Source organism: Bos javanicus, chromosome 7 (genome assembly GCF_032452875.1).
Source record: "Bos javanicus breed banteng chromosome 7, ARS-OSU_banteng_1.0, whole genome shotgun sequence".
Taxonomy (NCBI): Eukaryota; Metazoa; Chordata; class Mammalia; order Artiodactyla; family Bovidae; genus Bos; species Bos javanicus.
In genome coordinates, this window is record NC_083874.1 from 2,162,128 (window position 1) to 2,174,560 (window position 12,433).

The 12,433-nt window shown below is 50.7% G+C and overlaps 1 protein-coding gene across 1 annotated transcript in view; it reads left to right on the forward strand.

Moving 5' to 3' along the window:
• ADAMTS2 (ADAM metallopeptidase with thrombospondin type 1 motif 2) overlaps positions 1 to 12,433 on the forward strand; it is a 243,770-nt gene that overhangs the window by 142,540 nt on the left and 88,797 nt on the right. Inside the window, exon 4 of the mRNA XM_061421305.1 lies at positions 2,896 to 3,098. Within this exon, the coding sequence (XP_061277289.1) occupies positions 2,896 to 3,098 (203 nt within the window). The remainder of the gene's footprint in view (positions 1 to 2,895; positions 3,099 to 12,433) is intronic.

The window sequence follows — 12,433 nt, forward strand, 5'->3', positions numbered from 1 at the left end:
ACAGGGGCAGAGGGTAAGCTCCAGCCTCTTCCCCAGGAAGAGTTCTTTTTTAATGAAAATTATCATCTTTCTGCTTCCCAAGGTGGTTCTGAAGGTGAACTGTCCCTGCTTGTTGAAAATGCAAAGAAATAAATGTGTAAAAATAGAGCAGCCATTCTTCACCCCCCCGTCAGGTTTAAGTAGCTGATGTCTCCCCTGGGAGCAGCAAGGATGGCCCTGAATCATCTCCAGACAGCCCAGCAGAAGGACTAGCTCTTCACAGGCGCCGGCCCTGGAGCGGCCCTTGGCAGTGCCTGCCATGTGCATGTGTGTGTGTGTGTGTGTGTGTGTGCATGTGGAGTGTGTGTGTGCATGTGTGTGGAGTGTGTGTGTGTGCGTGTGTGTGGAGTGTGTGTGCGTGCGTGTGTGTGGAGTGTGTGTGTGCATGTGTGGAGTGTGTGTGTGCGCGTGTGTGGAGTGTGTGTGTACGTGTGTGTGGAGTGTGTGTGTGTGCATGTGTGGAGTGTGTATGTGCGTGTGTGTGTGTGTGTGTGCGCGCGTGTGTGGAGTGTGTGTGTGCGTGTGTGTGGAGTGTGTGTGTGTGCATGTGTGGAGTGTGTGTGTGCGCGTGTGTGGAGTGTGTGTGGAGTGTGTGTGTGCGTGTGTGTGCACATGTGTGGAGTGTGTGTGTGTGCGTGTGTGTGTGCGTGTGTGTGGAGTGTGTGTGTGTGCACGTGTGTGGAGTGTGTGTGTGCATGTTGTGGAGTGTGTGTGTGCGTGTGTGCGCACGTGTGGAGTGTGTGTGTGCGCACGTGTGGAGTGTGTGTGTGTGCATGTGTGGAGTGTGTGTGTGCGCGTGTGTGGAGTGTGTGTGTGTGCGTGTGTGTGTGCGTGTGTGTGGAGTGTGTGTGTGTGCACGTGTGTGGAGTGTGTGTGTGCATGTTGTGGAGTGTGTGTGTGCGTGTGTGCGCACGTGTGGAGTGTGTGTGTGCGCACGTGTGGAGTGTGTGTGTGTGCATGTGTGGAGTGTGTGTGTGCGCGTGTGTGGAGTGTGTGTGTGCATGTGTGGAGTGTGTGTGTGTGCGTGTGTGTGTGCGTGTGTGTGGAGTGTGTGTGTGTGTGCACGTGTGTGGAGTGTGTGTGTGCATGTTGTGGAGTGTGTGTGTGCGTGTGTGCGCACGTGTGGAGTGTGTGTGTGCGCACGTGTGGAGTGTGTGTGTGTGCATGTGTGGAGTGTGTGTGTGCGCGTGTGTGGAGTGTGTGTGTGCGCGTGTGTGGAGTGTGTGTGTGTGCGTGTGTGTGGAGTGTGTGTGTGTGTGCCTGTGCATATGAGGAGACACGGGGCACTCAGAGCTGTGGCAGGGACACAGGGCCCCAGGAGGTACAGGAATGCCATAGACCCTCAGCCCAGCCCTACCTTATTCCTCTTTTCTGTGAAGCGCTTCCCCTTCCACTGCTCCTTCGCCTCCACTTCTTGGTCTGTCAGCTACCAGGTGGCAGGTTTGTGCCCCAAAACTAACAGACAGCAGGTGTAAAGAAGAGAGCTTCTGCCCGGCTGGGGGGGCTCTGTCAGTCCTCCAGTCTGTAAAGTGGAGTCAGTAATGCCCATCAAAGAGGCCTGTTGTCAGCACTGGATAAGGACACATAAGCAGAGGGCCCGCTGGGGGAGCAGGACCTTGGTGACAGGCTGCCTTGCTGTATCTCCAGAGGAGCCAGGAGACAAGAGCCTAGGGGACGAGTGAGAATTGTTCTGGAAGACTCTCTGGCGATGTCATGATAACCTGACGTCCTAGGTCCTTCCCAGGGCAAGAGTTTCTGAGACACACCTGCTTCTCCCCTCACCAGGAATGCCGAGGATAGGGGGACCCTGGGGTCAGGGGCCTGGAGCGGACGCAGAGATCCATGCAGGGATGTGAGGGGCTTCCAGGGACGTTGGCACTGGTTCTTACTGGGCAGTGTGGTCTGTGGCTGCCAGCAATGCTGAAGGTCAGCCCAGCCAACTCAGCTGCAGCCCTGGGAGGTGGGGGCAGCGGCTCTGGTCCACGGGGGGCTCCAGGCCCAGTGGGAACGCAGAAGGAATGGAGACATGCTGCAGCTCTGCAGAAGATGCAGCGACACCCTGGGGTCCTGGCCTGATGGGATGCAGCCCCCAGCCCCTCAGCGCGGCCCAGGCCCCGGACGGGCTGCCCCGCTCTGAGCCGCGTGTTAGTCTGTGGGGGCTGGAGTGAGCCGTGGCCAGCAGACTGTGGACTAGTTGCCATGTGAGGGCTCATCCTGGGCTCTGCATGATTATCAGGAAGCCTCTCGTCTCCTCAGAACGTGGCACCAGGGGCAGGCACAGGTCTGGGCAGGGGAAGGGTGCCCACGGGCTGGTCCCAGCCCAGGAGGGAGTGGGTGGACCAGGCTGAGAGAGGAGGGACTTTGCTTCAACCAGGGACTGAGCCAAAAGCCCCAGAGGGGAGCTGTCTGGGAAGACTCTGTGAAACACATGCCACCTGGGCTGGGCCTCAGTTTCCCCGGTTATAAATGGGCCGGTAACACCTGGGGGACCAGCCCTTTGGCACTGGGCAAGTATGTGAATGGGTGACAAGAGCTGGCTCTGTCCACCAGGCTCCCTCCTCTCCGTTCATCACTGGGTGCCAGGCCCAGCCTCTGGGATGGCCGAGCTGTGGGTTTCCATGCTCCTGGGTCTGAGCTGACTTGCCTATCACAACTGCGCTGTCTGGACCTCAGTTTGCTCTTCCGTGAAATGGGGACAGAAGTGCCCTGGGTCACAGTGCTGTGATGATGGCAGGCTGATGGCCACACTGGCATCTTGCAGGGGCCGAGTTGCATCTGAGTGGGGTTTTTTCCGGCTGCAGTGGCCTTGTTGAGTCTGGACTGCTGCTACAGGCTGTGTCCTCTCTCTCCTTTCAGGGATCTCCCCAGACAGCCTGGATAGCCTCAGCCGTGCTCTGGGTGTTCTGGAGGAGCGAGTCAACAGCTCCAGGCGGAGGATGCGCAGGCATGCTGCCGACGACGACTACAACATCGAGGTCCTGCTTGGGGTGGACGACTCTGTGGTCCAGTTCCACGGGAAGGAGCACGTGCAGAAGTACCTGCTCACCCTCATGAACATTGTGAGTGGGGGTGCGGTGGCGGGGGAGGGCTCTGGGGTGGGGCTGGGAGGCTGGGGGCGTGGGTGGGCCAGGGCACCTTTGCTTGCCACAGCTTCCTGGTGGAGCTGGGCATGAGTGAAATGGTCACAGGGAGGCTCTGGGTCTACAGGTGAGAAGAGGTGACCCTCCTATCGACCTTGTTTAGCCTGACTTTTCTCATCTGCAAATGTTGGTGGGGATTCTGACTTGGCAAAGCCGTTTATATGCTAAGGCCATTTTCTAGACACTCATCATTTGTGTACTCCTCCTCCTAAGTCGCTTCAGTCGTGTCCGACTCTGTGCGACCCCATAGATGGCAGCCCACCAGGCTCCCCTGTCCCTGGGATTCTCCAGGCAAGAACACTGGAGTGGGATGCCATTGCCTTCTCCGATTTGTGTACTACTTTTCTTAATTTTTCACAATACCCGTATTGTGTAGGCTATGTGTTTTCATATAAATCAACTGATTTTTTAAAAGCTTAAAATTATTTACAAAAGCAGCCTCACTTTATTGTAAACTGAAAGTCCCTCGGTCCTGTCCGACTCTTTGTAACCCCATGGACTGTATAGTCCATGGAATTCTCCCAGCCAGAATACTGGAGTGGGTAGCTGTTCCCTTCTCCAGGGATTCTTCCCAGCCCAGGGATCCAGCCTAGAGATCAAAGCCAGGTCTCCCACATTGCAGGCAGATTCTTTACCAGCTGAGCCACCAGGGAAGCCAAAGAATACTGGAGTGGGTAGCCTCTCCCTTCTCCAGCAGATCTTCCCGACCCAGGAATCACTGGGGGCTCCTGCATTGCAGGTGGATTCTTTACCAGCTGAGCTACCAGGGAAGCCCAGTTTATTGTAAAAGTGTTGGAGAAGACTCTTGAGAGTCCCTTGGACTGCAAGGAGATCCAACCAGTCCATTCTAAAGGAGATCAGCCCTGGGATTTCTTTGGAGGGAATGATGCTGAAGCTGAAACTCCAGTACCTTGGCCACCTCATGCGAAGAGCTGACTCACTGGAAAAGACTCTGATGCTGGGAGGGATTGAGGGCAGGAGGAGAAGGGGACGCCAGAGGATGAGATGGCTGGATGGCATCACTGACTCGATGGACATGAGTCTGAGTGAACTCCGGGAGTTGGTGATGGACAGGGAGGCCTGGCGTGCTGCGATTCATGGGGTCACAAAGAGTTGGACACGACTGAGCGGCTGAACTGAACTGAACTGAATCTAAAACTAAAATGCAAGGTGATAAGGGGATGACAGAGGATGAAGTGGTTGGATGGCATCACCAACTCATTGGACCTGAATTTGAGAAAACTCGGGGAGATGGTAAAGGTCGGGGAAGCCTGGCGTGCCACAGTCCATGGGGTCGCAAAGAGTCGGACACGACTGAGTGACTGAACAACAGTTTCAGCCCCAGCTGGACAGCTCTGCTTTCTGCTCTGCAGAAAGGAGATTAGCATGTGTCAGAGAGGAGGACAGAGAATAACACCCATCTGAGGTTCCTCCTTGAGGCAGTCAGAAGAAATAAAGACTAAGAGAGTATCGGTGTCTCCCTGTGAGGCCGGGCTCCTTAACTGAGTGACTGTGTGCCGCCCACGCCCCCTGTGGCATCACCGCGCACCTGCCCCACCAGTCTCCTGACAGGTCACACCGTCGTGTCTCCCTGCATGCCAGCCCTCCCATCCCAGAAGGGGCAGAATTCTGACCTTGCAGAGAGTGCAGCCCTGCCTGCCCTGAGTGGCACAGAGGTCCTGCCCCTCATGGCCTGGCGCCTCCCCTGAGCCCTGCTGGGAGGATAGCAGGGGGCCTGTGTCCGTGGGAGGAGTGGGTTTGCAGGGGGCTGGAGACAACCAGGGAAGCCCCGGGGATGGGGAGTCCTAAAGCAGAAGGGCTGTGTGCCCCAGCCTGTCAGCTCTGCTCTGCTCTGGGCCACAGTGAGCCCCTGGGGACTCAGCTGGCCCTTGGGCAAGACCCTGCTCCCAGAGCCCCAGTGAAGAGATAGGTCAGGAGCAAGAGGGAAGAGATGAGTGAGCTGGCCACGGGGTCACGGGACCAGGAGGCCCCTGCCTGCCTACCTGCCTCTCTTCCTCTCCACCTGCCTTAAGTAAGTCACTGACTCTGGAATGCAGCCACCTCATCTGCAAAGCGGGCTGACATCTGTTACATTTGCAGATATTATTTTACTTTGGAGAGTGTTGTCACACTTAATCTCACTTACTTTTGAAAATTACCTTTAATATAATAATAATAATACCATGATGGCTACAAATATGGAGCTGTTTTTTTAAAACTCTTTATCGAATTTGTTACAATATTGCGTCTGTTGTTTATGTTCTGGTTTTTTGGCTGAGAGGCATGTGGGATCTTAGTTCCCCAACCAGGGATTGAACCTGCCCACCCCCCTGCATTGGAAGGGAGAGTTTTAACTATTTGACTGCCAGGAAAGCCCCAAATATTGAGATCTTAATATATGATTCTGTGTGGCAGGCTTGTACTAGTCACTTATCATGCATCTCTTTGGAAATCTTCACACTAACTCTATAAAATTGGTAGAATATAAAATCTTGTCTGCCTTCAAAATATGTTTTTCCTCAAACATTATACCACTCTCTAACTCAGTGGCCAAAAGGACTGGGGTGAATTAGAGTCCTGAATCCTGGTAAAGGAAAACTACTCGTTTCCTCTACTCTTACCAACACTCGTGACACTAACGACCAGAATTAGCATAGACCCCAGAAGGTAAGAGTTCAGTCGCATGAGACAGCCCCGCTTTAAACGCTCATCTCAAGCTCCAGAAGTATAAGATGTCAGCTGTACTTGACCAACCAACCACCAGCTCCTCAGGTTCAATAATTTGCGAGAGTAGTTCCCAACTCAGGGACCCACTTTACTTACTATCCCCAGTTATTATAAAGCACACAGCTGAGGAAAACTGAGGAACAGCCAAAGGGAGGAATGCATGGGGGAGGTGCATGGAGCTTCCGTGGCCCCTCTGGATGCACGTCCCTGCCAGCACCTTGATGTGCTCACAAACTGAGAAGCACTCCAAACTCCATTGTTTAGAATTTAATGGAGATTTTGTTTTGTAGGTGTGATTGGTGGGAATCACTGGCCATGGATGGTGGTGGTAGTTTAGCCGCTAACTCATGTCTGACTCTTGAGATCCCATGGACCGTAGCCCGCCAGAAGTCTCTGTCCATGGGATTTCCCAGGCAAGAATACTGGAATGGGTTGCCATTCTGTTCTTCAGGGCGTCTTTTCTTCCCAACCCAGAGATCAAAGCTGGGTCTCCTGCATCACAGGAAGATTCTTTACTGACTGAGCCACCAGGGAAGCCCATGGGTGATTGAACTCAGTCTCCAGCTCTTCTCTCTTCCCTGAAAGTTGGGGATGGGGCTGAAAGTTCCAATTCTAATCATACAGCTGGTTCCTCAGGCTACCAGCACGAACTCTGAACAATCTAAGGGCCCTCCAAGAATATCTTCATTAACATGAGCTCAGGTAAGGTTGAAACGGGCTCATTATAAATAGCACAAGGTGCTCCTCTCACCCCTATCATTCAGGAAATTACAAGGATTTTAGAAGGTTTGTGCCAGAAATGTGGGGCAGAGTCCAGATATATGTTTCTTATTATTTGTATCTGGATTACTCTTGGCCCTACTACTACCAGCTATGTCTCTGAGAATGGGCTTCAATCTTCTGAGCCTTGGTTTTCTCATCTTTAAAATGGGCAGTCATTTTTATCTTGAATTGTCAATGAGCATTAAATTAAATAAATGAAGATGAACTTGCTTTTCAATCTCTAAATAAATGTGGGTTTTATTGTGATGCTGGTGATATTTATTAATAGTTTAGTGATAGCAGGTTTAGAATTATTCTTATCAAGTCTGACAAGGACCCTGCAGGAGTGTCTTCCTGAGGCTTGTGGACCAGCTCTGCCTTTTGCCTGAGGTGGAAGCCCCCTCTGCCACACACACGTTGTGCCCATGAAGTGCTGGGAGGAAGTCTAGAACTTTGTCTTGGTTTCACCAGTTAACTTCACTTTATTCATTTACACTGCCATGATCCAACTGAACCTCGATTTTGGGTAAAGGTTAGTTTCTTGAAAAGCATGAGAAGTATAAAAATTCTGCTGTTGAGACAACAGAAAAGGGATTATAGGAGATGAATCGGAGGTGCCAGGAAAGAGTAACTGGGCTGTGTCTTGTTTCCCTGCTTGTATCCAGCAGGTGGTGCTTGTCCCAGGCTCAGGGGTTGGTCCTGCAGAGGCAGAGGGCCTGGCGGACTCTCCTGGGCTCAGGGAGACACTGTAGCGGGAGGTGTCTGAGCCTCCACGCTGACCTCCCACTCTAAGGGTGCAGGGTGTTCGCGGGAGATGAAGCACCCTTCTTGGGTCCTGTGTTGCATTAAGCATACTCACCTTATTGTGCAGCCAGGCATCACTACCACCCATCTCCGGAACTCTCTTCATCTTGCAGAACTGCCCCTCTGTACCTGCTAAGCAATAACTCCCCAGTGCCCCCTCTCTCCAGTCCTTGGGAGGCACCATTCCACTTCCTGCCTGCTCTGCCCTGCCTCTGAACTTGACCAGTAGTACCATGGGCAGCCGCGGGAGTGGGGGCCTTTAGACCCTGTAGGTGCTGGCCCACCGGATCTGCAGCCAGCGCCCCATGGGCCCCACAAGGCCTGGCCAGGGTAGGTCTCCCCCTTCCTGTAGATGCACAGCCCATCAGGAGGCTCCCCAGCACTTGGAGCCAGAGCGGTGCCGTGGAGGACAGGAGGCTGGCCCAGAGTGAAAACAGCCAGGACCAGGGCAGAAGTGTTCCCAGCTCCCCAGGCTTGGGGCTGGCCCTGGGCGGACAGCCTGTTTCCTGAGGAAGGTCGTAGAGGCTCTGGGAGGAGGGTCTGTCGGGGGTCTGGTGGCAAGAACCTGGGAACTGTGGGCTCCGAGGAGCGACAAGGCCGAGCGGGGCCAGGTGTCGCTGTGGCTCAGCCCCGGCAGCGCTAAGCCACCTTGGGGTCCCTCATCACTCAGTTCCTCTGCTTGCAGGACTCCCTCTGGGTTCTCTTTGTGGCAGAGCCGGGGCTGGGACACGGGTCCTGCTGTGATGCTGACATTCCAGGTTCATCAAGTATTCACGTGCTCCCCTCCCTTCCAGTTCCCAGCCTCCCTTGCACCGCACTTGGGGTTGTGGGGCTAGTTTTATCTGACAGCCTGTGTGGAAATGACAGAGGTTGCCTCTTGGCTAAGGCAGCTGAGAGCTGCTGTGTCCCTTCCCTCCCTCTCTTTCTGCCACAGGGACCTTGGAAGCCACACATCCCAGTAGCTGCAGCTACAGAATGGGGCTGCATAAAGCGTTGATGTGTGCAGGAGAACGCACCCCAGCCTTTACCCTATTGAGCTACTGAGATGTGGTAGATTCTCTCTTAACTGCAGCTCAGCCTCTTCTATCATAATCCACACAGCTCCTGTCCATACAGTATGATCAACCAGTGTTTATTGGGTGTCAGCTCTATGTCAGAAGTGAAATAGGGCCAATGTGGGAAGCAAGGGGCCCAGGTAAGAGGGGAAACTGGAACCAAGGAAGGGTCAGGAGAGGGAGTTGAATGTGACTATGAGGGCAGTAGGAAATTGTGAAAGTTTCACTTCCTTTCAAATTAATGGGCAAGACATTTTATGCCCTTTTTTTGGTAGGAAAATGGGAGTGAATCCATCCCTCTTTAAATCTCAGAATCTCTGGAGTGTGAGGAGGGTTGGAAATATTTGCTGAGCACTTCAAGCGAACCACTTGGATTTAGAAAGGGTCTCATTGTGTTCAGAACCCTCCCACCAACCCATTCAAGCACCTCTTGTGAGTTCTAGTTTCCTTCTTTTCCTCCTCAAATCTAGAAAAGTAACATTGTTTGTTTATTAAAATACACTGTTTAACATGTCTGATATACTATTTATGATGGAAAATTAGAATATATTCCTATAAGTTGTGAGTGTTTTCTCCTACCAATCATTGCCTAGTACCTCATTTTATTGGTACCTCATTTTATTATATTAAAAAGCAGAGACATTACTTTGCCAACAAAGGTCCGTCTAGTCAAAGCTATGGTTTTTCCAGGACTCATGTATGGATGTGAGAGTTGGACTGTAAAGAAAGCTGAGCACCAAAGAATTGATGCTTTTGAACTGTGGTGTTGGAGAAGACTCTTGAGAGTCCCTTGGACTGAAAGGAGATCCAACCAGTGCATTCTAAAGGAAATCGGTCCTGAATATTCATTGCAAGGACTGATGCTGAAGCTGAAGCTCCAGTACTTTGGCCACCTCATGCGAAGAGTTGACTCACTGGAAAAGACCCTGATGCTAGGAAAGATTGAGGGCAGGAGGAGAAGGGGACAACAGAAGATGAGACGGTTGCATGGCATCACTGACTTCATGGACATGAGTTTGAGCAAGCTCCAGGAGTTGGTGATGGACAGGGAAGCCTGTCATGGTACAGTCCATGGGGTTGCAAAGAGTTGGGCACAACTGAGTGACTGAACTGAACCGAACCTCATTCTAGTGATGACATAACATTGCTCCTTGGGAATATAGCGTATTTTTTGTATGATCGATTATTTATATTGCCCATGTAGCAGGATTTATTTCCCTTTTAGATATCAGTTCAGCCACTAATAGTAATGAATGTTGTAGCTGAATCTATTGCTTATCCTTCACTATTTCTTTAAACTAAGTTCCTAGAAGTGCAAGCCCTGGTCAGCACATGTGTGCATTTTAAAGCTTTCTATGTCAGAATATTCTGTTATGGTTTCAGCTATTCACGTTCCATCGAGTAAATGCCCATCTTTTCACTTGCTCACACCACCAGATCTTTTTCAGCCGTGGCAATTTGATAGCTACAACAAGGGTATACTTTTGTTGTAAGTTGTAGACTGAAGCGAGTTAGTAGCAGGAGCAGCAGTAGATATTTGACGGTAACGAGGTTCCATTTAAAATATATACACATGTGTTTTAAAACCGCCATCATCTTATATTTGTATGATTGGTCTCTTCATTTTCTTTATTCTACCAGGATTTTAGTTTCTTTTGTGTTAATTTGAAGGACTGTTAAGATAGGTTAACTTTATGTCTGATGTGTGTGTGGGAAGCATTTCCCCCAGTTTTGTTTTTTGCCTTTATTTTGGTTGGGGGTGGCTTGTCAATGGCTTACATTTTTGTTTGAAGTCATGTCCTGAGATCTTTCCTTCCCTGGTTTTTCCCCTTGGGGACTGTCTCTGGCGTTTCGTGCCCTCCCCAGAAGCTAGACTTCTGGAGTTTCGTTCTGGTTGCCCTCAACAGTGACTCCCATGGCCTGCTGTCAGCAGCATCATTTCCCAGACCCTGGCTCTCACTGACCACTAACTGTTCTTGCTATACATTCAGCTGTGGCAGCCCCACACCCAGAATGTCTACTGGGTACAAAACTTCCTGGGCCAAGTGCATATTGAAAATATGGTTCTTTTATTCAAAGAGTAGAAAAAGGTGTCATAAAAGGTACATATATTAATACTAAAGCCTTTTTCTTTCTCTCACAGTCTCTCAGCTTGTCAAGATTTTTAAATTTTGTTTATCATCACTCTAAGTGAAGAAAAATTAGGATTTTTAATTATAATCATGAATTTTGCCATCCCTAGGCTCCCCTCTGTGCTTAGAAACGTCCTGTTTGACTCTTCTTCCTTGGAAACGTGCTCCCTGCTGTGTCTGGTGCTCCCAGGCTGGGAGGCCATCAGCCCTCCTGAACATACCTGCAGCTGACTCTGGTGTTGCTGGGATTACGCTGCCAGCCCCTGAGCTAGTCTCTCCCTGCAAACTCAGTGCTGTGGGCATGTGAGCCGGGCATCCAAAGGAGCCATGTGAGGACACAACCCCCCATGTTCACAGCACTCCAGTTAGCTTGTCAGGCATGGAGAGCAGCTATTCTCTAGGCTCAGCTGTATGGGAGGCTAGGGAGGAATGCTCTGGGAGAAGACTGAAGAGCCATTTTCAGAGTCGTATGTTTATATATGCTATATGCTGTATATGCTATATATGCTATAGTCACTCAGTCACGTCCGACTCGTTGTGACCCCATGGACTGCAGCCTGCCAGGCTCCTCTGTCCTTGGGGATTCTCCAGGCCAGAATACTGGAGTGAGTTGCCATGCCCTCCTCTGGGGAATCTTCCCAGCCCAGGGATCAAACCCAGGTCTTCTGGATTGCAGGTGGATTCCTTACCGACTGAGCCACCAGAGAAGCCCAAGAATACTGAAGTGGTAGCCTATCCCTTCTCCAGGGGGGCTTCCAGACTCAGGAATCGAACTGGGGTCTCTTACACTGCAGGCGATGTTTACATATACACTTCCCTATTGGTTCAGATGATAGAGAATCAGCCTGCAATGTGGGAGACCTTGGTTTGATCCCTGGGTTGAGAAGATCCCCTAGAGAAGGGAATAGCAACCCACTCCAGTATTCTTGCCTGGAGGATCCCATGGACTGAGGAGCTTGGCAGGCTATAATCCTTAAGGATGCAGAGTTGGACACGATTGAGTGATGAACATACATACATACATGTTTACATATGCACTTTTAAAAGTAAAACCTATTTGTGCCAAGACTTCAAAAAATATAAAATCTTGGGCTCAAGATCAGTGCTTCCTATGCGGCTTATAGCATTTAACTAAAGCTATATCATTTCAATCCTACTCCTCCTTGACAAAGCAAAGGCCTTCTTGGTTGCCTGGGCTCTCAGGCTCCGTAGTGACCTAGCGCTGCCTGACCAAGCTGCTGGTCCAGTTGGCCTCCTTGCATTGGTGAGGTGGCCAGTCATCCTCTCAGGAGGCCTGTGTCATGAGGCCAGGACACAGGTGTGAGGAGTCTTTCTGTAAAGTGCCACTTGTTTTGAATGGCAAGACTTTTTAAAACATCAACTTTATATGAAATTTACATGAAAGTAAACCATTTATATGAAAGTAAACCATTCAGGTATGACCTAAATCAAATCCCTTACAACTATACAGTGGAAGTGACAAATAGATTCAAGGGATTAGGTCTGATAAACAGAGTGCCTGAAGAACTATGGACGGAGGTTCGTGACATTGTACAGGAGGCAGGCATCAAGACCATCCCCAAGAAAAAGAAATGCAACAAGGCAAAATGGTTGTCTGAGGAGGCCTTACAAATATCTGAGAAAAGAAGAAAAGCTAAAGGCAAAGGAGAAAAGGAAAGATATACCCATCTGAATGCAAAGTTCCAAAGAATAGCAAGGAGAGATAAGAAAGCCTTCCTCAGTGATCAATGGAAAGAAACAGGAAAACAATATA